The sequence below is a fragment of the Centrocercus urophasianus genome, unplaced genomic scaffold (genome assembly GCF_019232065.1).
Source record: "Centrocercus urophasianus isolate 14NV4802_14NV808 unplaced genomic scaffold, USGS_Curo_1.0 seq_41, whole genome shotgun sequence".
Classification (NCBI taxonomy): Eukaryota; Metazoa; Chordata; class Aves; order Galliformes; family Phasianidae; genus Centrocercus; species Centrocercus urophasianus.
In genome coordinates, this window is record NW_024884989.1 from 4,080,932 (window position 1) to 4,107,197 (window position 26,266).

The window sequence follows — 26,266 nt, forward strand, 5'->3', positions numbered from 1 at the left end:
TAATCCGTTTTTCTTCTGTTTTCAGCCGCTCAATACAAATATTCCGCTCCCACAGAATTCCCCGAAGCCTTTTCCCCGGAGGAAGCTCTGTGGGCTTCCCATGTCTGCTCCCGCTGTGCAGCGCGGGGAGCTCAGTGCTGCCTTTACCTGTGCACAGCTTAAACCTTCTGATTCCAGAGCGCTTTGTAGAGCGGTGGTTCATCCCCCCGAGGGGCAGGAAGTCCTCGGTGGCAGAGCCGGGCCGCAGCCCCTGGCAGGGCTTGTGCTGGCTCTGAGCAGCCCAGTCTTTGGGCATTGCCATTTGCAGTCCCTCGGTGCACCTCGCTGTGCTGTGGGGAGGCTCCTGTAACCCAAATACTCTCAGCACCCTGATGGCAGTGACAGCAGTTTGTGTCATCCATCGCTGTGTACCCAAACCAGGGATGTCACCCCTGTGCTGTGGGCATCGCCTGGTCAGCAGGGTTATGGCTTGGTTATGCTATGTTTCTCCTGCAGGCGGGGCAGGCGGAGGAGTGATGCTCGGGGTTTGATGTCGGTGTCACCTGGTTGCCATCGTTAGCACCTGGCTATCCGGGTACCACCTGCAGCTCCTGAGTGTCACTTGGTTCCCATGGCTACCGCCCTGCCATCATGGGTACCACCCCCAGCTCCTGGGGTTTGGCGTTGATGTTCCTCGCTGGGGACATTCTGCCGTGCGGTGCCAGCTCCCACCAAGGGCTGAGCGTTCGCTGAGCATCGCACGGAGCCCATCTGGGCCTCCACGCTGCCCTCGAAGAGCCCGTCCTGCCCGGAGCCGTGTTTCCCCCCCATCCTCGGGGCTGGGCGGGGAGGGGATGGGGCCGGGGCTGTGGGCAGGGCCGAGGGAGATGACGCCGGGTGAAGGCTGCTGAGAGCCTGCCCAGCCCCGCCGCAGGCCGAGCGGGTGGCCGCGCACTCGGACTCCGGCAGCATGGACGTGACCGTGGATCTGTACCTGGCCGTCCCGCTGCTCTTCACCGTCCTGGCCATCGTCCTCGCCTCGGTCTTTGTGAAGCTGCGGGGAGGCGAGGGGCAGCGGGCGGCGGAGCGGCAGCCAGAGCCGGGCAAAGCGGAGCCGGGCAAAGCGGAGCCGGGTAGAGAGGAGCCGAGCTCGGCCGCCGGGGGCGAAGCGGAGCCGCAGGGAGCGGCCGAGGGGCCGGGGGTAGAAGGGAGCCGGGTGCCGGTGGAGGAGGTCGGGGCGGGCGGCGAGGAGAAGGAGAAGGAGGAGGAGAAGGAAGAGAAGGAGAAGGAGGCGGCGGTGGCCGAGCAGAAATCCGCGGCCGAGCAGAAATCCGCGGCCGAGCGGAGCCCCGAGAGCATCCCCCGCCCGCCGGCCGCCGCCGAACACCGGGAGCAGCAGCAGCAGGAGGAAGAGGAGGAGGAAGAGAGCAAGGTAAGGGGAGGGAGGCTTGAGGGAAGGCGAATTTCGCGTGAGGGGCTGCACGTCCTTTTCCCAGCAGCTGCTCCAGGTGCTGGGGGTGTTGCGCTCTTTCTGTCCCCCCTTTTTTTGTGGGTTGCAGTAAATCGTCCCCCTGCAGCATGAGGATGCCCCAACTGCTGTCCTTGCAGCCCCAGGGAGGTCTCCCCCTTGTGTCCCCCTCCAGCACCCTACTGGCCTCCCACCCCGAGCTCTGACCCGTGCTTGAACTGGGGGGGGGCTGCCTGGTAAATCCTCCTCCAGCTCCGGATCTTGTTTAAAAATAAAAGGGTGACCCAGCGGCCATGGAAGGAGTTTGCCCTGCTGGCTTCCGTGAGCTCCGCGTTAATGCTCTGTGCCGTGGGCCTGGGGACCCTCGAGGGGCTCAAACTGACTGTGCTTCTCCTGGGGCCACCCCTTGTACCCGTGAGGGATGCAGGCAACAGGGTGACCGGGGAACCCGGGAGGGATGCAGGGCACGCAGACGTGTTTGAGCTGGGGAGCACAGCCTGGGGCCTGGCTGCCTGCTGGCTATTATTAGCAGCATTGCTAATCCTTGGTGACTGCATCCAGGCTGCTGGGCAGTGTGCAGACGGACGGACAGACAGCCGTTGTCTTGGAAGGCATCGCTACTGACTCACCAGGCGCAGCGGGCGAGGCGCAGTGGGTTGGCACTTCTGTGTCCCGTGGTGATCATCAGGGCAGTGCCATCCCTGCGTGCTGGGACCTCACCCTCCTCCCACCTCCTTCATCTCCCATTTCTTTCCCTGAGTCCCAGCACCATCCCTTGGCTACGGGGATGGCTCTCAAGCAGACTCCCATTGTCACAGCCTTCCAAAAGCGCTGGGGACATCTGTCCATCTCTGGGATGAGTTGTGGGATTTATCAGTGCTCTACAGGGCTGGGGAGCCCCAGGACTGCCGTTCGCTGGCTGCATCCCAGCTGGGGTCGCTCAGCAGCACCCAGGACGTGCAGTTTCTCTGTCGTCTCATTAACACGAGTTGGGAATGTTTCTCCTCCCTCCTGGCTGCTCTTCAGTCGCATTTTCCTGAGCAGACACCACTGCAACCTACTCCTCCTTCAGGAACGTGGCACTGCAGTTCTGTCTGCCCAAAGGTGACCGTCCGTATGGGATGTTCCTTTCCCCTTTGGGTGCCCCAGTGAGCACAGCCCAGGGTGCCCACGGCCTGGAGGACACTGTGCTCAGTGCAGGTTGTGCCTCACACAGCAAAGCACAGATGGTGATGGGCTGATGGTTGGACTCGATGATTTTTTTCCAACCTCAGTGATTCCACGATACAGGACAAGGTTTTGCTTCCTTGGGAAGTGATTCCCAGCAGCAGGGCAGGGTGAGCTGCTCCGGCACCAAGCAGTTGTTAACAGGTGTGCATGGGAAGGAGTTTGGTCGAAGCGGTGAGAGCTGCACAGGCTGGAAACGAGCCCTGCCCTACTCGTGGCTGAGGGCTGCAGTCCCTCGATGTGACTCAGCAGAGGCTCAGGCCAGCATCGTGCTGCTGTAGGCTTGGAGCTTTTCGGCAGGCCCATCAGACAGCAGTGGGCTGTGCTCAGCACTCCGAGGCCTTTCTCCTTTTCCCTGCTGTCTGCTCAGCACGTGCTGCTTCAGATTCTCTGCAGCCATTAAGCACTGAAGCAAGTGCTGATGGATGAAGCAGGTCGGTGTGCTCAGTGCATCACCCTGCTGTCTGTGTTCCCTCCTGCTGCCTTTATGCTCCGGTCCCTGCCTCTGTCCTGCGAGGTCCCTGTCCTGCCCTGGTGGGCAAGGTGATTCTCTGTGTGCTGGGCAGGGCTGAAAGAGGGGGAATCAGGGGAAGGAGATCTTCATTCCCATTGGGTTCTGGTGGTGGTTCCCTTGTGTCTGCTGGCTCCCATCACTGACAAAAAAAATTAATTAGTTTGTCACTGTCGGAGCTCGTTACGTGATGGATGCTGCTTCCCTAATGAGAAGCTGCTGGGTGGGAGCTGTGGCAGCTCAGCGTGGGTCCTGCCAGAAAGGAGCAGAAATCCCCAAATCTCCCACTAGCTCTTCTACACAAGGGCTGCTGCTCTGCCAAACTCTGCCCATCAGCTTCCTTTTCCCCCCTTTTTAAAGGCTTTTTCCTTCCCCTTTCCCTCCTGGCTTCTCTTTTTCTGTCTGGCTCCCCGCTGCCTTCCTCTTGCAAACTCTTGCATCAGGCTTGGATCAGAAGGTGCAGCCATAAATGGCAACGTGGGGCTGGGAGCTTCCAGGGTAATTTTCTCCCCCCTTCTTTGCAGCCCAGGGCCTTCCCATTTCCCTGCAGTTGGAATGGATGAGGGGCTCTGCTTGTCCCCATCGTGCCCACGGGACAGCAGAAGGGGTGGGGGCCCAGCAGCCCCTCCTTGCGTCCCTTTAGAGGAGGGAAACCTGCTGTGGGGAGGGAGGAACTGCCTCTGGTTGGCCATAAATGAGCTGAAAACAGGGTGATGGGGAGCCCAGCCTATATTGCCCTATGACAGAGAGGAGGCTTTCCCACCTGGGAGATGCTTTAGGGCTCATAGACTGGGAAAGCCATGAGTGGGGCTTTTGGGGAGCACTCTGTTACTGCTCAGTGCCCCAAACCTCCCCGGGGGTCTCATCCTCGCTGCTGCTTTTGTCTGCAGCCTGCACTGCCCAAGTCAGGCTCACACGTGGGCGTTTGCTCACTGGCCATGGAAGCTAAAGGGCAAAGCACATTTCTGATGAGCTAACAAATGCTTGAATGCTACAGCCAAGGTCTGCCAAAAGCCAAGACAGCTGTATTGCCGCATTGTTATTTAAGGTAATGACTTGGGGGATTTTAACCCTGCGCTGGGTTTGGGGGGGCTGTGATTTGGTGGCGTTGCTTATGGGAGCTCCTGGCAGCTCCTGCTGGGGGTGCCTGTCCCACCCGTGTGCTGGTTGTGCCACGCAGTGTCAGCTCTGCAGAAACTGCTCTCCATCCTGGCAGCCCAACTGCTGTATCAGCATCCCCAGGGCTGCTGCTGTGCCCTCCCCTGCTCTGCAGCACTGTGGTTCAGCATCACCGCATCCTCGTGTGACTGTGGTACCACTGATCTGGCAGTGGCCGTGGGGCAAAGGCTGCCAGCAGTGCTGTCCTGGGTCTTGGCGGGGCTTTTCTAGACTCTGTCTGTGTGTTCAGGGTGCAAATGTGCTCTTTGGACTTGCACCCATGGCCAGGAGCAGCGCCTGGCTCATTCCAGTACGCAACCCATGGGCTGCCTGTGGGAGCTGCTCCCGACCAGGCAGACAGAAGGACAGGGCTGTGGAAGGCAGGGCTGCAGCGCGGGGGGAAGGGAGCTGCTGGCATCTGCCTCTGAGCAGAAAAATGCTGTGCTGTAGTGAGCAAGCAGTTGCCACGAGCAGAGCTCCCCAGTGTGACCACAGCACATAGCAGTCGCCTGCTGGCCTGGCAGCCCAGCCTGCTCCCCCTCTGCTCCCATCAAACGTTTCTTCCAGTGGGCTGGAGCAGGAACAGTTCTCTTTCAGCACCCCCAGGGCCAGGGCTGAGCATCATCCTCTCTGTTGGGTGCTGCTCTGCTGGCCACGGGGCTGCCCAGGTATCAGCAGTGAGCGCCCATGTTTGGAAGCGTGGCCCAAAATAGCGATGGCTGCTGGGGTGTCAGCCACGTGTCCTCCTGGGGAGCTGGGTGGTGAGGAGAAGCCAAGGGGCTGTGAATAATGCGCATTCCTCACCGATGACAAAGCAAGCTGGGTCTGAGCAGTACCACGCTTAGTGGTGGATATGAAGCCACCGCTGCAAACCCAGAGCGGGGTCCGTGCTGGTTCCCCTCCTGTCTGCATCACACAGGGAGGAAGGCACGTGTGTGGGCACTGCCTGTGTCCCAGCCTTATCTCCAGGGCTGGAGCTGTTCTCTCCCTCCCCGCGTTCCATCTGCAAGGAATCCGGCCTTGATAAAGCTTGCTGCGACTCGTGGGAGGCAACCCCAAAACTTCCAGGCTTGGTTTGTGTTAAAACTCCGTGCTGTTTGATTCCTCCCTGTGCATCCTGAGCTGAGATGGCTCCTGCTGGGGGCAGCTTTGCTTGCCCGTGTCTGTGTGGGATGGATGCTCCTCTTGCTGGGCCCCTCCATGCCCCAGACCCAGCTCCAAGCCTCCCTCCCTGCTCCTGGGGCTATTTTTGGTGCTTGAGGGCCCAAGGGAGGAAATGACTGTAATGGCAGCCCCGTGGGCATGGGGAGAGGGCAGTTCTCATGACACTGCTAGGCATTGAGAAGGAAGCAGACTAATGAACGTTGCTTGTTAGCAAAGCATCCCTTTCCCCTCTTCTCAGAATGGGGCAGGGAAGCAGTACCCGATTTTGAGGGCTCTCATAGGTGATGTAGAACAGCACCTTCTGATCATGGCTGCTCTGTCTTTTCCCTCTGCAGGAGGAAGATCCAGACTCAGACAGTGAGAAGCTGATGGTGAAAGAGACGGAGGATGATGATGGTGAGTGCCAGAAAGGCAGTGCCCCACGGGGATGGTCTGAAAAGCTGAGCCCCAGTGCCTGGGGATGGTCCCCCATCTCTGAGCAGTGCAGGGGAAAAGGACCCAACATCCCAAAATGAAGGGACATGGAGGGAGAAGCAGCTACTGGGGATCCACACACAGCAGAAGGGCCCCTGCCCTTGGGCTGTCACTGTTACTAAATACCTGGGAGCAGACAAACAGCTCAATCCCTTGGAGCAGCACCCCAAAAGCTCCTTCCTCCCCTCGAGGCACATCTCTGGAGTCTGTAGGCAGAGCCACATTTCACTAATTACTCAATTAGTTGATTGGAAAATGATGAATTGCCTCACTGGAGTGGCTGTGCTCAGAGAAAACAAAGCAGGTGGCCCATCAAGCAGCAGTGTGTCAGTGGGGCTGTGCCCACATCCCCTCCGTGCTGGTGCTCCTCCTGCTCTGCCCCACTTTCCTCCCAACCCGGGTAAGGCACAGCGTGGCAATCCCCAGGCTCAGGAGGATTACCCTAATGCCACAGGGAATCAAATTTTAATCATGTGAGGTGGGAGAAGCGCCTTCCCTCTGTAGGGGACAGGGTTCCACAAAGACGTGTGTGTGTTCCATCCTGCTGGGTTTCCATGCAGCATCAGGGGTGTTAATGGGTCTGGTCGATCTGGTTGGATGAACGACGGGCGCCTGCTGCCCAAAGGATGATGGTGATGGTGCTGTGCCAAGCTTTGCCCTTTTTGGTTCATGGCTATTTTGGGGCAGCTCACATGGAGTCAGGCACAGCTCACGGCTAGCTCAGCATCCCCACGAGCCCACGGTGCACGAGAGCAGCTCAGCCCCACTTTGGGAGATGGGAGGCAGGAGGCAGCTGCTGAGCTCGCAGGGCTCTCACCCGGCTCACACACTGCCAGCGCTTGCAATGCAATGCAAGAGAAGAGATGAAAAATAAATATTTTCTTTCATATGCTCCTGGCCAGGCTCCTGGTAAGTAGGTCACATCTTCGCCCTGCAGCCGGCCACGTGAAAGCCCTGCCTCCCTGCTCCGTGCTTCCTGAAGTTTGTTTTCAGTCTGCAAAGAAAGTTCCTGAGCTCAAAAAACATCCAGCGGTTTCCAAAGCCGCAACACGTGGGCAGTGAGATAGGTGGCCACCTCTCCTCCCTGCCGCTTGTTCCTTTCTGGTGGAGCAGCAATTAAACTGCCCTTTTTGAACAGGCAAAATCTCAATTTGGCAGAGAACCGTGTGGGGGAAGTGATTTTAATTGTCCTTGAAATCAGGCGAGCTGTACGAAGGTAATAAAATAACTCCTGGGCTGCACCAGGGCAAGGAACAGGATGTTACACCCTCTCTTTCTGTTCTTTCCCTCCCAGTGTCTCCCAAAGCAGCAGCAGCAGCTGATTTTCTTTCCATACGCTTTCGTGACCACTTTTACGGGGTCTCGTTGGTGCCTGGAGGTGTCACCCAGGATGGTGGGTTTGTGGGTAACATGCAGCGTCCCGGGGATGCACAGGCAGTCTGGCTTCTCCCTGGAGGGGAGAGATACAGGGCCACAGCATCCTCTGTTTGTTGGACTCCTCGGAAGGAGCCCCGGGGCTCTGTGAGGACAGCAGATGGTTCTGTGGGTGCAGCTGTGCTGAGCAGCTGACACGAGGCAGCTCCATCCCACAGTCCTTGGCAGATAAAGGTCTGTGGATCAGCAGCTGCAGATAAGCGCGGCTCCGTGAGCCCTCAGGGCCGCCCTTTGGGTCGCCCCCACCGCTGCTGTTCTCTGTTGTCTCTGGGAAGATAAGGAAGGGGAGAGGTTTCTAAAAGCAAACGGAGCTCTAATAAAATCCGATTGGAAAAGGATCAGCTTTGCTTCGAGATCCGTGAGCTCTGGCACTAATTAGCCCGAGGCTGAGATGGGGAGATCTGGAAAGGGGCCCCTGGGGAGAGGAGGGGAGAGATACCTCAGGGTTTCCTGAGGCTTTGGAACCGATGGTGGAAGTCTCATGGGTGAATGCATGGGAGCAGGGCTGGGCGTGCAGCTCGAGCCTGTGGATGCTGAATGTCCCTCTCAGGTGCTTTCTGTCTCACACCATCTCCTGCTCTCCTCTGTCCTGCCCTCCCCAGCTGCAGATGAGACGTTCTCTTTTAAGTACAGTCCTGGAAAGCTGAGGGGAAACCAGTACAAGTCAATGATGACCAAAGAAGAACTCGAGGAAGAACAAAGGTATGCTGAGTTTCCTTTTTTCCCTTCTCACCTGAGTCCATCTGGTTGGCGGTTTCTTGAAGCAAGATCTCACACCATCACAAATACAATCACATGCATTGAGGAGATACAGGGCCACAGTGATTCACTGCAGCTGGGCAAGCTCTTCTGGATGCTCAGACCTGATGTCTCACCTGTGCAAGTTGGTGTATATCCACGGACCCATTGGCACCACGTTGATTTCCATCCGTTGAGGCTCTGACTGCCCCTTCCCCTCCCTTTGCCCTGTCAATTGCCTGAGGGTTTGGGTACAGCTCTGAAATACTGGAGCAAAGGGAGTGAATGTGGAGCTTTGGAGCTCCGTATCCCAGTGTGGCCCACAGCATGCTGAGGAGATGCCGGTCCTTCCCTTGTCATCCCCAAGGAAGGGCTGTGGGCCCTAGCTCTCCACGCTGGCTGCCCTAAACATGCTGATCCTGCACCATTTCCCTTCATGTTAGCCCTACTTTCACACCAAGGGATGCCTTCCCTTTCTGCCCACAGGTCTCAGGGATCACTGCTGTGCAGCTCTGCTAGGAGCAGCGCTCTGCTTGGGCTGCACGCTCTGGTCTCAGCCATGCAAGCCATCTCTGGTTGCTTCTGGGCTGACCCTGCATTGCTGGCATCAGGAAAATGTTTGCTTTCTTCCCATTATGTCTTTACCATGCCTGGAGCATGCAGTCTGTACAACACTTGCCAGGTCTGTTGGCATCACTGCTTTCACATGGGGAGGGGATGGTGGAATGAGCAGAGTGAATGTGAATGAAATCCCAACCCACAGGGCTCAATGGGAATTGTTTTGGGGGATCCTGCTAAGCACCAGTACAAAATCCACTGCAAAAGGTACATTTAAACCCTCTGCAGCTCCAGCAGCCAGCTGAGCAATCACTGCGTGAGGGTTCGAACGGGAGACCTGCAGGGCTGGCTCCTTCGTGGCAACAAAAGCCACTGGGCATCCTGTGGGTGCAGTGAGGGGACGTCGCTCTCGCTGCATCCCCAGCCAAGGTTTTGTTCTCTGGACTGAAGGATGGGTATCAGTGCTCACGTCCCAGGGCAGGGCTGTGCCCCAGGGCTGGCAGATGGCACTGAGGACGCCTTGGAAGCTCTCAGCAGCTCGCACACTGAGGGCCATTGGCAGCGCGTTTTCCTACTGCTCCCTTCTGCTGTCTCTCCTCTCTGTTTGTGTTGTTCATTTCCTTACGGCAGCTTTATGAATTTTGTTTTTATGTTTTACTTTTGTCCTGCTGTGTCGCTGCCTTATTTTCTTCCCTGTGCCATCAGCAGCTTCTCATTTCAGGGTGCTGTGTGGGTCCGGGTGCTGCTGGGTGAGGTCCAGGTGAGCAGAGGGCAGCAGCTCAGCCTGGTCCCCCCGAGCCCCGTCCCTCTCCCTGGTTCCATGCGTTCTGCTCTCTGACCGCTGCCGACCCGCTGTGACCCAGGTTTGCCACCTTTATGTTGCAGGATTGAGCTGACCTCTGATCTCACATCTCTGTAGCAAGTACCTTAGGTCCTCGGCCACAAACATTCTTGCAAATCTGTTTGGTAAGGATGCGCCGTTTCTTAGAAGTAGTGTTCATGGATAACATCTGCTAATGTGTTTCGGTGGTTTTGCTGTGGTGTTTTGTTTTTTTTTTTTCATTCTTTTGGGTTTTGTTCTGGGGGGGGAGGGTTTATTTCTGAGCCATCTCTCCCACCTCCCTTCCCTCCCCGTAACAGATTAATGAGTCTGCTCCCCCTGCTCCATCTCACTTCCACGAGCACTCCAAAGGGACCTGGAATGGAGGGTTCTCACACCCAGCTGCTCAGCTCTTCCATATGGGTTCCTCAGCTCAGACATCCCATGAATGCTTCTATTTCCTGACCTGGAAAATGAGGGCAGTGAGCTGGTGGTTAGCCCTAGGGCACGTAGCTGGAGGTGGGGGCTCAGCCTGCTGCTGACCCTTCAGTTGACCCCCATGGGCCAGCAGGCACCTGTAGGAAGCAGCTTGGAAGCAACATCCCCAGAATGCAAGGCTCCCAGTTGGGACTGCCTGTTGTGGTCTGTCATCAGGAGCCCTTCATTTGGGGACACCTGATTTTGGAAATGCCACTGAGATCATTCCTTTTACAGGAAGACCCGTAGACAGCAGGAAAGGAGAGACATGCAGTAGGAAGGGTTGTTTAAACAAAAACCCACTTCTGCTCATACTCTGCATCGCTCCTGAAGCTGTGGTTGCCTTGCCTGCTATTCACTTGAATCTTGCAGCTTCAAACTGGCGCTAAATCTGGACTCAAAAGGGAAGGAATGTGACCTTCATGGAGTGATGCAATTTCCTGCTTTTTGATTACTTCAGTCTTAAAAAATAGCAGGACTTCTCAGGAGGGAAGGACGGTCACTCTTGGTGGCAAACACATCTGCTTGGCTGGTGGCACTGCACACCTGGTGGGTTACCAGCACATGGAGAACAGAAGCACGTAGCGTTTGTTCCTCTGGGGGAGAAAAGCAGTCTGAGCAGGAAGGGGAAGGGAGCAGGGGAAGGATGCAGCCTTGAGTCAAGCCAGCATTGCATATTTCCCAAATCCATCTCTTCTGCACCTGAGGCTTTTGGTCATCGATTGCCAACTGCAGCTGCCACGGTGCAAAGCGTGGGGATGTGGGACTGCAGTGGTGCAGCCCGTCCAGGCTGGATGGGGCACAAGTACAGCCCCAGGGCTGTTAGTGGGTTGGTTTGTTTGTGCAGTGAGCACTGACAGCTGCAACAAGGCTGCATTTTTAGTAAAAAAAGAAAACAACCAGGAGAGAGATTCCCGTAGGTTTTTGTTTTCAGTTCTCTCTTTCTACAAGATAGAGCAGGTCCCAGCAAGTCCTGGTTGGCCTTGGTGATGCTGAGTCCCTCCCACTCTTCTGTAGGTGTGCAGGCTGAAGGGAAAGCAGATCCCACACGATAGTCCATAGGAAGCTCTTTCCTCTTTGTCTTCTCTTGTTTCTGAGGTTTCTGGAGAGGCAGAGGTAGAAAACCAGAAGCTGTCCCCCAAGCTCTGGGTGCTGCAGCTGCACTTCCCAGTCAGTCACCTTCCCTGGCCAGCAATGAGACACTAAGATGCTTCTCATTGCTGTGTGGGCTGCAGCATAGGCAGAGGCTGTGTTTTCTGCATGTGTACTCGGATGAGATGTTTGTGGTTTTGCATAACCTAAATTAGTGCCAGGAGTGGAGTGGGAAGGGGAAAGCAAGAGAAACAGGACAGCAAAGTTTCTGACCCTGAGGGGCCCAGCTGCAAACACGAGGGCACCTCCAGGGCTGGAAAAGCCTCACAGCACTCTGTCCCTTAAAGCAGTGTCTGAGTGAAACTCAGTGCCCCAACCTGCCCAGAGCCTGCTGCTTGCAGGTGTGATGGATGGCTCGGTGATACCACAGTCCAACCTCTACAGGACTGGGGAGAAGGTAGGGAGGGCTGCTGTGTTTGCTTTGCTAGTAAGCGTGGTTCCCACAGTCATCTCAGCCCTTCTAGGATAAATTCGCTGGCTCTCCTGGCCAGCCATGGGTGGGTTGAGAAGGTACTGCTTGCAAATTGGAGTTCAAGCAAAGGGAATGGGATGGCTGTAAATCTTACCCACTGCCCTCTTGGTGATCAGTTAGCAATGGAAAGCTGGCTGGCCCCCAGTTGGGTCCAGAGTGCTTCTTAATTACAAGCCGCTAAATAAACCTAGGCTTGGACCCTGGAGTTTCAGCAAGGCAGGGCCCATGGCCAGACCTTAACTGCAGGGAAAGGCAGAGAGAAGACATGGGGATGTGGGACTGGAGTGGTGCATCCTGTCCAGGCTGGATGTGGCACAAGTACAGTCCTAGGGCTGTTAGTGGGCTGATCTTGCTCTGCCAGACATCCCAGATCAAATGGGGATGCAGCTGTGGCTTTAGGGAGAGCTGTGCCGAAGTGCCATTTTGAACCAGACAATGCTTGCAGTGATGACTTGAGAACACAAGGGCAGGAAGCAGCTGCTAGGATTTAGATGTTGGACTTTGACCAATTTTGAATATGTCCACTGCTGGCCCTGTAGAAAAAGTGGGTGGTCTGGGCTGGGGGAGGCTGTATTTCAGGAGAGCTCTCTTTCTGCATCTGTCCCTGTCCTCCTCCTGCATTGCCATCACATGGCCCTGGCTTGCTTGCTTGCTGTCCTTTCCTGTCCAGCATGGCACTTCATTTGGATGAGGGAAGCTGGTAAGTTTGGCTTTCTTTGGATTTTTATTATTTGTTTGCTCTTCATCTTCTGCAGCACGATAGTCGCCCTGGGCTGAGGGAGGAGAAGTAGCAACAGGTGGCTACAAACACTGTGAATGTGGGGTTCTGTTTAGATCAGGCTGACCACTGCTTCACTGCGGCCCCCAGCCATGGGGAAGGCACTGGCTGTGGGGAAGGCTGCCTTCAGCCACAGAACAGCCTAGGAGGAAAGGGGCACATGGGTACAGAGGGACCCACCAAACTCCCCTGGCTGTGATGCTTCTCCATAGGGAAAATGTCTATGAGAAATCAGTGGAGCTGAGCTCAGGCCCTATTTATAGAGCATCTGCTTGAGTCATGAGTCCCACGGAGCAGCTCAGGATGCCTCCCTTGGAAACACAGGGAAAGGGGAGGCTAATAGAGCCCTTCCTCTCCTCTCCCATCCCTAGGGGGAACCTTCCAGACGCTCCTCTGCAGGCTGTGAGTCCCCAGCCCTGCCGTGGGATGAAGTTTCAGACTCTGCTTTGAGCTCCTGGGTTTTTCCTTTTGGCTGAGGTCCCGAATTGTCCCAGCTTGTGCCTGCTTTGCATCTCCCTCACCCAGCGCTCACAATTTGGCTCTATTTGCTTCTGCTTAACCTCACGCTGCATGGGCAGCTTGCTGTTCCCTCTGCTAACTCTTTGGGAGCCGAGGCTGCCTCCCTTGTGGCATCATGGGCTGCAGGAAGCCAGGCATGCAAGCATAGGTTGGCCCATCTGTTGTTTTCTCCACTTCTGTAACATGGACTCAGGTTCAGGAGCATCGCAAAGGGGTGAGCGCAGAACTGGAGGAGCTGAGCTGAGCTGAGCTGGCAGAGTTCAAGCTGCCTTCCCGGCTGTGCTGTGGCCTTTTCAGCTGTCACTGCTGCGGCTGGGAAGCGTAGGAGGCTTCTGCCTTGAAACGGCACTGAGCAAGGGCAGCTCAGCCTTGCCAGCCTTGTCCTTGAGCTGCTGGGACTGTGCTCCTAATTGCAGCCTCAGCTGCCGCCTTGGTGTGCTGAGGAGCAACAGGCATCCCCAAGGTCCTATGCACCTTCTGGCTGTTTGGTCCCACTGGAGGAATTTCAGATCTGTGCAGATAAAATCTCCCTTTGGTACCTCTCACTCTCTCACTCTTCTCTTTCAAAGCACTCTCTCTCCATATCCTGCTGTTCAGTTCTCTCTCCATGTTTTATCCACTGACTGAAGCTGGCCCACAATTTTGGGGCTGAAGGGGAAGCTTGGATTTACTAAGTCCTTCCTCGTGTTGTTCCTGCAGTACTGTGCTCCTGGACGTGATGCTCACTGCCAGCAGTGAGATGACATCTACCGCAAGGGTAGAGACACAGGAAGCGATGGTGATGAGACTGTAGTCTCTGTAGTAAGATGGGAGGGAGATGCCTGGGGGAGCCTGGTTTCCCAATGCCAGGCCCAGTGCCCGTGGCCTTTCCTCACTGCTCTGGAGCCTCAAAGGTGAATCATAGCCTTGGAACGAGAAGAGCCTGACGCCAGAAGGTATGCGCCCTCCTTGCCAGCACTTCAGACCAGAGGACTGATGTTCTTGAGAAGCTGAGTGCCTGCTTTACCTGCTAGGGGAAGGAGCTGGGAATGCTCCACGCTTCTGAAAATCAGCTTTCCAGATGAAATTCTTCCTGAAATGGCTGCAAGCAATTCCCAGAGGTGGTTAGAGCAAGGTGTCTGGGGATCTTCTCCTTGGAGAGTGTCGAGGCCCCTCTGGAAAGCTATGGACAGTTGGGATGAGCTGTGAGGTTTCTGACCTCCTGCTGTGGATTTTGACTGCAAGAGGGCCATTAGCGCTGGGATGCTGCCTGCTCTCTCAGACAAGAAGTCCATGCTCCAGTGCCAATGTCATTGCTGAGCTGGAGTGAGGGCAACGCTTCTGAGGCCATCAGAAAGACAATTGGTTTCCACCTGTGCTGGAGATGCTGCTCTCAGATTGCAGAGGAACTGCAAGCAGGACAAAAAGGAAGGGATAAAAATGTCCTTCCCTTTTCCTCAGCAGCAGAGACCAGTTACCTCAGGCTTTGTTCAACCTCATGCTCCAGTGTTCCCAGCTTCAGCTCCCGAGCCATTTTCCACCTATGACCTGCCCTTGTCTAAGCTCCTTATTTTCTGGTTGCTCCTTGCATATAACCACATCCAGTTGATCGACACTATGATTTACTGACTTGGCCCTTACTGGGGCCAGAGCAATTTGGATAATCTATATGTGAAGAAATAATCCATTAAAAAAAGACCATAACCTGGCTTGATTCATATGCTGCCAGGGGAAGGAATGCTGGTAAGGCTGATTTCACCATCCATGTCAAATGGAAAGGGGGGAAGACCCAAGGACAGGCGATGGCTCATGGCTCAGCCTCCACCCTAAGATAATTAAATCTCTCAGGCTTCGTGGCAGCAATGTTGGAGCTTCTCATTCTAGGGAATTGTATGGCCCTGATGTTCCCATGACAGTCTGCCTCATGCTCTTTAATCCCTCTTCCAGCTTGCTCCAGGAGCAGAAAGGGGTATCCCTGTTTTGCCGATAGGGAATTTGTGGTTTTGACAGATATCCTCCATCAAGGCCATGTTTTGTTTAAGATCCCACCCCTGCTGTCTGCCCGGCCCTGTCCTTTAGGTGAGTATCCCTGCAGAGGGGATGCATCTGAGCCCCATCCACTCTCCCTGATGTCCTCCATCCCTCCCCACTCCAACTGTGGCACACTGGAGGGAACTTCTCCTTCTGGGCCCCCATGGCAATGAGCTTATGCCCTCATGTGTAAAATCTGATTATGCTTGTGTGGCTTGAGCAGGATGATCTGATGGTCAGTGCTGCGAATCCCACAGAGTGATTATCCACTCTGGAGAATTTTCTTTCTTTGCCATCATGGGTTGGCTGCTGAGCTTCCCCAGCACTGCCTGAGGAGCCCTGGGCCCTTGTGAGGCTTCAGCCTTCGTCTCCCATCCGAGATCCGGGTTGCTGAGTGTCTGTAGAAAACAGCAGACAGTTGAACTTTTTGCAGAGGAATAAGGAAGAAATGAGGCTGCAACTTGCCTTTATGTTGTAGCTGCCAGGAGCAGGTGACATCTGAATGAGACTCAGGTGCTAGGCACTGTGAATCCTACTGAATTCAGGGGAATTAGGCTGTGGTCCATGTGTATCACAGCATTCTACGAGAGCAGCTGGGGCAGTCAGGGCAGAGCATCTGAAGGGTTCAAGCTGGGAAGGAGGGACCACATTCATGCTAACATGCTGCAAGACCTTGGGGAGTGCCTGGATGTCTCCATCCATAAAATGTATCTAATAATCTCACCCTCCTTCCCTGAGGTATTAGGAGAGGAGGGAAGCACTGTGGTCTATAGAGTCTGTTGGTTTTGCCTCCTTTCTTTGGTCAGACAGATCAATAGAAAGGTTGACCCATTCATCCAGGAAACCGGATCCTGGCTCATCTGGTTGCAGGTGGCAGGAGGAATGTGGGCTGGACAAGTGTGTGAGCAGCCCAAGACAGCTCTGCATGGGACACTGAGGCAGTAATCCCTGGAGCTGATGAACGTTTCCAGTTAGCTGGACTTCTGCACCTCTCATCATAGGTCAGAAAGAAAGACTGCAATTCAGGTTTGATGCCAGATGAGAGGATTTACACTTCTTTGGCCGGGTTTCGGCTATCCTGCTGCAGTTGATGAGGAAACGTGCCTCCTCCTTTGAGGCACGTGGTTTGCAAACAGTGACTTACTCTTCCCAGAAGGGGAAAGCTGGCTTGCCTTCTCCTCCACTCATACCGAGTTATCCCCTTGCTCATTTATGTGAATAATAATGAAACCATCCTGAGGGGTGAAATGACTGAAATATTTCTCTTCTCTCCTTGTTTCTCTTTGCAGAACTGAAGACTATATGAAGTTGTCCCTAGCCTCCTCCTAAAGAAATCCCTTGGCATCTTTAAAGGCTTGAGAGAAATACCAAAACCAACCAAACACACCCATAAGAGAATCCATAAGCCCTCAAAACTTGGCATCCCTCTTGCTCTGAAGTTGAGTTCTTCAAAAACTCCTGTGGTATCAAGTTTAAGGAGATCCTTGTGTGTCTCCATGGACTGGGGCTGGGCCCAATGAGTGACTTGAGTTGTGTTTGGGGGGGCTGGGATATCCTACATTAACCTTTCTCCCTCTCCTTCAAACAGAACCCAAATTGGATACCAAATTTGCAGCGAGCCTATTAGTTTTGTTCACCACCATGTATTAGCCCTGCCATGAAGTCAGTGTTGTTTCTTTAGAGGGGTGGGTGAACTGTAGCTCTTCTCCCAGACTGGCCTGGATCTTGTACCAGACTACCAAGTTGTTTCTTCTTAGAGCCAAATCCTTCTGTGCTGCTGGGGAGTGGGAACTGACTGATTTCAAACACTGTGTGACATTACTTTATTCCAAAGGGTGGAGGTACGAAGTGGGATCAAAGTAAGGGAGAGAAGATGTTAGCTGACTTAAATCTCACTTCTGTAGTTATTTTAGCGAAGAGCTGATCTTGCAGGTAGATGGAAGACTGGAGGAGTGATGAAGGTTGATAGCTTAGCTGCTCAGTTTGTGGTGAAGGCTTCGGAGACCACACTTTGACTGTTGTTATCTGGATTCACGCTTCCCCGCTCTGTTCCCAAGAGATGAACCCATGGAGGTAGCTATGGCACCGTGGGCTCCCACAGCTCAGCATGAGATTAGGGGGGTCCTGGAAGAGACGCCCTCCCCATTTCTCTGCCCGCTTGCTATCCCATTGCCCTCTTTTCTTGCGAGCCCAGTGGCTTGTCCACAGGAGCCACATCTCAGCACCTCTCCTCAGCTCCATCAGGGGATGAATTTGGCTAGGTGCACATGCCTGCTCCAGGCACAGCAGGCTGCGAATGAAAGCCAGCTGGTCTGTGAGAGTGAGAAGAGGGCCCAAGTCCTCTAGTGATGTTGCAGAAGCACCAGGCTGGCTGGGATCGCGTCCTTCAATTCTTCTCTCACTGCAGGACAGCAGCCTCTTGGCTAAAGCTGCAAACATATCAGAAAACCAACAGGCTGCTTTTTCTATTTTTTTTCTTTCCTTTTTAATTCCTATGCAGACGATACTTGAAACCTTGTACACAGTTGTCCTTTCCAGCGCCTGGGGTTGGCAAATTCTTAATAAAAGGGCTCGTTTAAAGAACAGCAGGAGGCTTCAGCTTAGAAGAGGCTGGGCTGCCCCTTCCCAGCCAACAACTGCAAGCGTCTTCAGTGGTTTGCATACGAATTTAGGCACACCCTCTGCTTCAACACCCACTAGTACAGCTGCTGTCTCCCTTTGGTGCTGGCTAGCTGACTCTGTGTCCCAAGCACCCAACTATGCAAAGAATGCCTTATATACATTGTGTTTGTTACATGGCAATACGTACATCCAGCAAAGTCTATAGCTGAGTCCAGATTTTTGCTAGTGGCAGCGAGTCAAACTATTTCTTCAACTCAAGTGGCTGTCTGGGTATTTTTTACTTTTGTTTTGTTTGTTTGTTTTGTATCTGATGGTGGCTCTTATATGAAGGACTGTCATTCTAGTGGCTTGAATCTGTAAAAATTGCGTTTGTTTGGTCCAATAAACCTTTGAATAGTTTATTTGGTTTGTGCTTGCTCTCCCTTTCTCCAGCAGCTCGTAACTTTTTCCTCAAGAGATCTGTGTTGAAAATCTGGACTTTAGGTTAGAGGTACATTCTGTTTTCTCATGCCTTTTACCCTAGAAGTGACTCCAACAGGAACGGAGTCAGGCCAGTGGTGAAAGCCTGGGTTCTCCCTTGTTTCTGCTGGAGCAGCTCCGTGCTGCAGTAGCATCCTGACCTTGTTTGTGTGTGGAGCAATTAGCACTCTTTCCCAATGCAGAGCTTTGCCCAGGATTTCAGCTGCTGCCAACACAGATGCCCAGCAGCTCCTGAAGCTTAGATCTGCTTTAACATACCTACATCTAACTGCTCCAAAACTCCAGTTAATTGTGAAAGTTTGAGACTGAAGTGCCTAAAGAAGCCTGAGGGAGTGAAGTATGCAAATTCAATTCCCTATCAAGAAGAATTAGGCTGCTTTGAAAAATCCTTAATTAATCTATTTTGTCAGCAATAAGTAAAATCCTCTTTGACTTCTTGAATCCAAGCAGCTTTGAGGACAGCAGTTACAGGAAGAGGGAACGATTCTACTTGTGAATGGGATAGTTTTGATCTGAAATCACCAAGAAAATACAACCTGGAGCACTACAGAGTTGTTTTACAAGGTCGCCTTTGATAGCAGAAGCTCCTTTTTGAAATCAGTTTCATGTTTTTGATGTCTCACTCTTCTTTCTCAGGCTCTTTGCTCTCCTTATCTTTGTTTCACTCTCCCTTTGTTGTAGATTATGAAGTGCAGAGCAGTAACACCTCTTTTTGATTTCTGCTTTCAAATGTACGGTCGTGAAATTTAAAGTCGAGGGGAAGGACAGAATGTATGGATGCTGTGTTTTAAAAATAAGTGGGGATTGTCAGCGATCTCAGTTTTGGAGACAAGAATACAAGGAAATGGAGCCTTAAGCAGCTGAAGGTTTCAGTACTGTTAATGTCTGTGAGATAATAAGTGATGGATGCAGACCTGAGCAGAGCGTTTGCAGCTGGCCCGCATTTCCAACACGTGAGGCAAAGACGTGTATTGGATTTCTCCACATCAGACTGGAAATGTGCCCTCTGGTACCCAGTGGTGATCTAAAATAAAATATTGATCAGTGACGACTGTGCTGCACCTCCTCTGGTCTGGAAAGGGCAGCTGGAAGTGTTTCATGTGAGCAGAGAAACATTCATAAAGGACAGACAAATCCAGGTGCTGGATAGGCTGTGGCTAGAGCTTTCACAACCAAAAGGTTCCAACATCAGGATACGTTTGGCCTCAAGATAATTGCGTTTTAATTGTAATAGGAAGTAATTGGCAAATGAACTTCCTTTTGCCAGGATGTGCTTTCTTCCTGCCCTGCCTGCAGCGATGGTGCTGGGAAGACAGCTGGCTGCTTCTGCTCCTGCTGGGGCTGAGCCCAGAGGGGAAAACACAGAGCTTGATAGGAACTGGGATGCGAGGGCTCCTCAACTCATTCCTGACTGTCTCCTTCCACTCATTCTTGGCGTGCGTACTTCTAACTGTCGATGCTGTGCTTTCTTCATTCAGGCAAGGGTTGCGTCCCGGTTTTGCCTGTCAATAGGTATTTTTACTGCTCCTATTATGGAAACAGCTAATAGCTTGTCCACGCAGGACTTGCAGGAAGACTACCCCAGGTTAACCAATGGCCTCCATTTAAGTGGATTAATTACAGCGTATTAAAGCCCTGTGCGGAGAGCAGGCTGTGATGGGGACAAAGGACACTCGACAGGGTGACTGTAGAAATAAAAGCAAGAATCAATATTTCCAGCTGAGGGGAAGTCTAGTGATGCTAAAGACACGGGAAGAGCAGCAAATTGGATTGCAGCAAATCTGTGCTCTGAGTTGCTGAATTCTGACTCCACAGACCTGCAATATTCATTTTGACCTAAAACTGTAGGCAGTTGCATCAGTTCGTTCATTAGGCATCAGGGAGGCATTTGAGAATACGTGATATTCTCGTGCAGCCCTCCCTTCTTTATCTCTGAGCAATGAGCAGTAAATATGTGAACAATATAAGCTCTCCTATAAAGATTCCTCGAACAAAGCATTGTGGCAGATACCAATCATTGCGCTGCAGGACGTATAACAATGGTTAACTGCTTCAGGTAAGGCAAAAATCAGGGTATGAGCTTCTATGGGGAGCAGGAAATTAACCATCAGCTGTGGGACCTTTAGGGCTGGAAATCTGAGGTAGATGTTCTGCTGGTCTGATTCTGCCCACGGAGGAATCATCTCATTGCTGGACAGTGAGTTCATCTCAGTTTTTGAAACTGGCAGACAAACTCTTGAATCAAAGCAGATTCCAGCCTGTGATCTTGTCTTCCAGTGGCTGATTAAAGTCACGTCCACAGTGGAAGGCAGTCTAGTCTCTAGTTTTACAGTAAGATATGAATTTAAAACTTAACAGCTATTCCTGAATTACTCTGCATCTGCATGCTCTCACTACAGAATGAAAGGATGCTGTGCTGATGAAGCTTAATCCATTTTTGCTATAGAGCCACTGAACTGGGACGTGGTGATCTTACAGATTTCCACACGTGGAGTTATCCTGAAACTGTGAGCATAGATAAGCCCTAAGGTACTCCTACAAAGCTGGTGCTAAAGCAGACAGTTTTATCTCCGTAAGAAATGCAGAGAGGCATGCAAGATAATCAGATAGCTGTGAGGGTGAAGGATGCAGAACCAGAGGCTATCCCTTTCTCATCTTGCATGGGCAGATTTCCTGCAGTCAACAGGGCTTGTAAAATGACCCACGTTTGGCTTCATGTTTCATTTGGTGAGCTTGTTCAGAGCGCCTGCTGGGGACTGGCTATTCCTACTTCTCCTTTTCTTGTTGACAGGGTTCAGAGAGAGCAGCTGGCTGCCATCTTCAGGCTCATGAAGGAAAAGAGTGACACATTTGGAGAGATGTCTGAAGGAGACATGAAGGAGCAGCTTAAATTGTATGATATATAACCGTACAGCCAGTGAAGACGATGCCCAAAAGTCATCTCGGTCGTTATTATACAGGACTGTGGAGATTGTAGTGCTATAAATGTGTTTCAGTAGTTATTTTGCATTTCCAGGTTGTTTTGCAAATGCACACAGGCCTGTGATATGTATTTCTTAAGACTTGCAGTTTTTCACCCTTTTAATCATTTTTTTCTTGAAGAACTGTAATGGTATTTTTGACTCGTGTAGAGATTTTATCTCTGGCTGAGCCATATGTCTCAGTCACATAATCTAGTTAAACTTGTAACTTCTTCCTGGTCATGCTCCGTAGGAATGAACTTTCAATCTTAGTAATGTATTGCTTTGATAGCTGAAGGAAGCCAAAGATGATAGAAGAGCAGATTTAAAACGAATGGAAAGAATAGTATAGAGTAATTTAGGTTGGAAGGGACATGGGTTGGGAGGGACGTAAGGAGATCTGTAGTTCAACCTCCTGCTCAAAGCAGCATCAGCTGTGAGGTTAGGCCAGGTTACTCAGGGCTTTATCCTGTTGGGTCTTGAAAACCTCCACAGATGGAGACTGCTCAACCTCTCTTGGCGGAGAGGCTTCCAATCCTACAGTTAGAAAACAAATAGCCAAAGCCAAAGCATTAGTGCTGAGATTAGATGTGAGCCGCCATTCTCATCTCCTTGAAAGGAATACTTCATCCTCCTTCACACTGGCTTTTTGACACAAATCCAAGATGGTTCTGGCTGACCCCGCTGAGCTCAGCTTCATGCCTGTGAGAACAGCAGCTGGCTGCATCCTGGGAGCAGAGACATCTCTTCGCCTCTTGACACCGGTGAAAGCAGTGCAGAAAAGTGGCTGGCATTTTTACAAGGACAATTGCGTTCAACTCAGATTGTGTTCTTGTAATGCAAAAATGATGTGAGAATCTACGTACTTAGGAAATCTCTGTGAAGCTATCAAGTGTTTTGAACAGTTTTGGTCAAACCTTGGCGGTTTAGACAGAGTAAATCAGCCAGCATTCCTAATTTAAACTGATTGTCTTCTCGTGTAGATCTCATGAAATCCTGTTAAATTTAATCCAACTTTATTGGAAAGGATTGTCTTGGTTTTAGTAACTATTCACACGTTTTCTGACCTCGTTTTAGGGAATGATCTCTTTGGATGAGGTTTTTTTTATTTTGTACAATTCTTTAGAGCCTGATGGCACCAAGTACCACATTATGTGGTCACTGTTTCCCACTACAGTACATTCCATAACACTGTATGCTTTTTGACTTCTAGGAATCATTTTATCTTCTAATTGTTTTCACATAAGCCAGGGCATGCTGATTATGAGATCAAGCTGGCTCTACTGCCAAGTCATGACTTAACCTAAATATCTGGGTGTTCTCCTGTTCAGCACGTGGTCAAAGTTGTCTCACAAAGTGAAAAACCAAGCAGACCAACATCTTGCTGTGTGTGGGAACCACAATTTCCTTTGTCAAACTGTAAAACGGAAGAAAGGTAGGAAATTCCTATATGGGAATTCTCTTTTGTTCCATCTGGGCAATGGGATTTTTTTCCAAGGTTATTCTTGAAAGCAAGCAAAAGAGAAATCAGATTTGGAAGACTTTTTAGACTTTGCTTAGTAGACTCTACAGTTTATTTCCAGAGTGTTTTTATATTTCTTCTTTTACACGTGAGCCTTCTCTGCACAGAAATACGTCTGAAAAACATCTCCCCAAGCACCTCATCATGAAATGGTGGCCACAGTGCCCGCCCCACACAGGGAAGAGTGGCTGCCACCAACCCATCCCGTCTCCTAAGAGCGGTGCCTCCACGATCGTGACAGGACAGCGGTAAAAGCTGTCATCGACAAGGCCCGTATTTCAGAGAGGAATAAGGCTACGTCTATCGAGGGCCCTAGGCCACGTCCGCCTGGAGAGGTGGCAGGCGGGGCGGGTCAGCAGCAGGCCTCGTTGCCATGGCGACCGCCAGCTCCCCGCGCGGTACCCGTAGCTCGCCACAGCACGGGAGAGGCAGCGCGGGAAAGGCGTCCGCGCCGCCGTTGTCATGTAATACGCATGCGCGCTGTGTGACGCAGCCCTACTGCGCATGCGTGCTGGGAGCGCAGTGTCTTTCCGGAGCGGCGGGCGCGCATGCGCCGGGCCGCGCTATTAGGGCGGTGCATGGTAAGATGGCGGCGCCGCTTTGCGTGTTCGAATGAGTTTCCAGACGAGTTTTGAGGCTGTCGTAGCACTAAAAAAGACAAAAAAAAAAAAAAAAAAAAAAAAAAAAAAGAAATTTCCCTCTCCAAATCCCTTCATTCTCTTAAGTGCTGTGTCCAGGTTCCATGTGTCTGACAAAAGAATTAAATCCACGGTCTGTGAATCCGTAATAGCTGCATTTAATCCTATAAGGATGGTGGGAACAGAGCTCAAAAAGCATGTTATCTGTAACAGCCTATTTTAGACAATATAATCTCACGTGGAGAGTGAAATAACCCCGTCTGAAGCTCGCAGTGGCTGTGAGGAGTCTGTGAGTTTGTGCGTTGTGGGAGCAGCACCAGCTGGTAAAGATTGCTGAGGGTAAGGAAAATGAAGTGCTAGAGCCTTGTGTGAGCATGGCTTTCTGCTAGGAAACAGAACAAAACACGAGTGTGTGAATTACTGTTACCTTTTGCATATTAAACCCACGTAGTGGATCCCAGCCAGGAGCTTTGGAGTAGCTGTGAGATGCTCCTTTTTCTGAAGCTGAAAATCTCGTGTCTGTAACGCTGCCTTAATTCCCAAAGTAGGTCAGGAATGCAGGCACCGAGGTAGGGATGTGTAGTGGGTGAGTCACGGTGTGATCAGCTGTTGAGAATGCTGTGTGCTGCTTACATTCCTTAGCTGCTAACTTGTGTCTGTAACAATAAACAGAGGAAGCGTTACATTGCTTTATCTTCTTTTGTTGCATAGAAACGGATTAATTGCTTGTTTTCCGGGAGTTGCTTTGGGGAGTGTGACTGTTTTCATATAAAGCCAAACTGAAGAGTTTGCATTGTGGAAACAGATGAAACAGCCGTTGAACTGGGGAATCCTAAGCAGCCTCAACACAGCACCAAAACTGGCAGCACTAACAGGGCCAAACGTAGCGGAGGAGTTGCATGCCTTCTCTGTGCAGTCATGTGTGGACTCACTGCAGCACATCTGGCTGTGAAGCTGTGATGCATCACCCGGGGTGAGGTATGGTGACTGTTCATCTTCTCTGGAGTCATTTTTTCCACCTCAGCAGCGGAGAAGAGATTGCAGTCTTGGTGCAGAGAACACTTGGTGAGAGGTAGCGCTGACAGAGCTGCCTGGAGGTGGAAAGTTTGATTCTTTGGGAGTTCTTTTACCACTCTCCTGAAATGTCTGAGCTTTTCTTACCCAAGATTAATATAAATGCAGCTTTAGTTCACTTATAATTGTGATAAAGTTTATATAGCACAATTTCTATAGGTAGGTGGCAGGTGGTGGTGGGAGGATAATGCAAGTACTGTTTATCCGCTGGATGGTGCTGTTGTTTTGTGCAAATAGCAGAGGTCCTGAATAGCTCCAACTCCAACCTCAGGTACTGTTTTTCTTCAGCAAGAATTACCAAGAAGTGCACAGTTTTTTCCTCCTTAGCAAATTTCTGAAAATCCTGTATGTTGCGATCTGCTTTTTATCTGGCATTCCTGGGACTGGCTGAACTTAATTGCTAAATATGGGAAAAGTCATATTTTCACTGGTTTCCACCCAGCCTGTTTCAACTCTGAGTAATTCATCCTCACTGGGACCAGATTATTATTACTGCTATTACTTTTAATGTAAATCTTTCCTTAGTCCTTCAGTTCCCAAGAGTTCAGCTTTGTTTCATCTGCAGGATGAGTATTTGTTGGCTCTGTCAAGTGCACCAAGTTAGCTAAGAGTCACTGGAATAAAAGTTTGTTGTCAAGAGGACTACTTGTTTCTGAAGGAAGAAGATTTCTGTTTCAAGGAGCACTGCATGAAAATTGTAGGTTAAGTGTTGCCAGTTATTCCTCCTGTGTGGGCTGGGTTTCCTTGACCTGCGGCAAAGGATTTCTGCGTCATATCCACTGTCCTTGTGGTAGGATAGAGCCACATGGCATTAATGAAGAAGCAAAATAGTAAGGAATATGAATCCCAGTCACCCTGAAGCAGGGGAAGTGGCATTCTGAAGGCTTGTTTCTAGGAGGAGATTGTATATTTCTGCTATATTCAGGCTGCCTTAGTCCTTCTTCCCCCTCGTGCGTAGACTATGCCAGTTTCAACAACCCTACCATTGCATTGTTAAATTAACAGTGCTGTGAGTGGGATAATGAGACAGTTCCCTAAAACGTCCTGAGGAAATTGCACACTGTCCTGTACAACCCTGTTGTCTTCTGTAATTTGTCAGCACAGTGGAGGTGGAGAAATTACTGTGTGGTTTTTCACCTAATTCATACAACTGCAGGATCCCTCACGCTGCCCCTGAGGTCCTCTGGAGACTTTGGTTGCAAGCATTCTCCCCTATGTCTGATCTTACAGACAGCGTCCGCATGGGAGAGCAAAATGAGGGCAGGAAGTCTGATGTCGATGTAGTGGGAATATAACTTCAACAGAGAGAAATTTCTGTGTGATACAAAGACATAAAAGAAAATCCTGCACTATAGATTCGTTACTTCGAGAAAGCCTTCTGGGAAGCAGCCAACACAGCAATATTCTGCCTGGGATGTGACGCAGCTGCACGATGCGAAGATCCTACAGATGGCAGTGTCAGCCACGCTGCCCCTCCAGGTGGGTTCTTGTAGGGCAGCTCTTCTCTGGCTGCCAACATTCTTTTTGTCAGCTCCTCTCCTGGACTTCTGTGGCAAACAGTTTCTTAATAGATTTGTCATCCTTGTTTGCTGATGGATAGCCTGTACCCAGGAATTATCTTGCATTGATAGTTTAATAATTTTTATACTGAGAAGCCCATGTTGTTGATGTCTCTGTTCACCTTTCAATAACGAGAGATGAGGCAGAACCCCTCTTGCTAATTGTATCATAACAGGTGGGCTTTAGCCTGCCCTTTGTAGCCATAACGACCCTCAGACCATCCCCAGCTGAGAACAAGGGACCCTTCCCAGTCTGTGAAGACATGCACATGCAGGCACTTAGGTTCAGGATCTGGGATGGTAATGGGTGGCTTTGTCCTCGGTATTTCTCAGCATGTGGTTTATAGCCGAGCCGTTGTACAAGACCTTCTCTAAACAGGTGGGCCCCAAGGCAGATTGCTCTGCATTAGTTCATGGTTCATTGTAGGGAAAGGTGTGGCTGGAATGCTGATGGCATGTGTCAGTGCACTTG

The 26,266-nt window shown here is 51.5% G+C and overlaps 1 protein-coding gene and 1 long non-coding RNA gene across 2 annotated transcripts; both read left to right on the forward strand.

Annotated features, from left to right (window-relative positions):
• The first annotated feature begins 905 nt into the window (after positions 1-905).
• Positions 906-22,247, forward strand: MXRA7 (matrix remodeling associated 7). Its single transcript, XM_042833412.1, has 4 exons — positions 906-1,411; positions 5,843-5,903; positions 8,018-8,117; positions 20,833-22,247. Exons 1-4 carry the CDS (start codon positions 950-952, stop codon positions 20,945-20,947), a joined length of 738 nt encoding a protein of 245 aa, XP_042689346.1. The 5' UTR covers positions 906-949; the 3' UTR covers positions 20,948-22,247.
• On the forward strand, positions 8,130-17,962 carry LOC122168237. Its single transcript, XR_006171214.1, has 2 exons — positions 8,130-9,677; positions 16,229-17,962. It is a non-coding gene; the product is annotated as an uncharacterized LOC122168237 (long non-coding RNA).
• Positions 22,248-26,266: the final 4,019 nt, after the last annotated feature.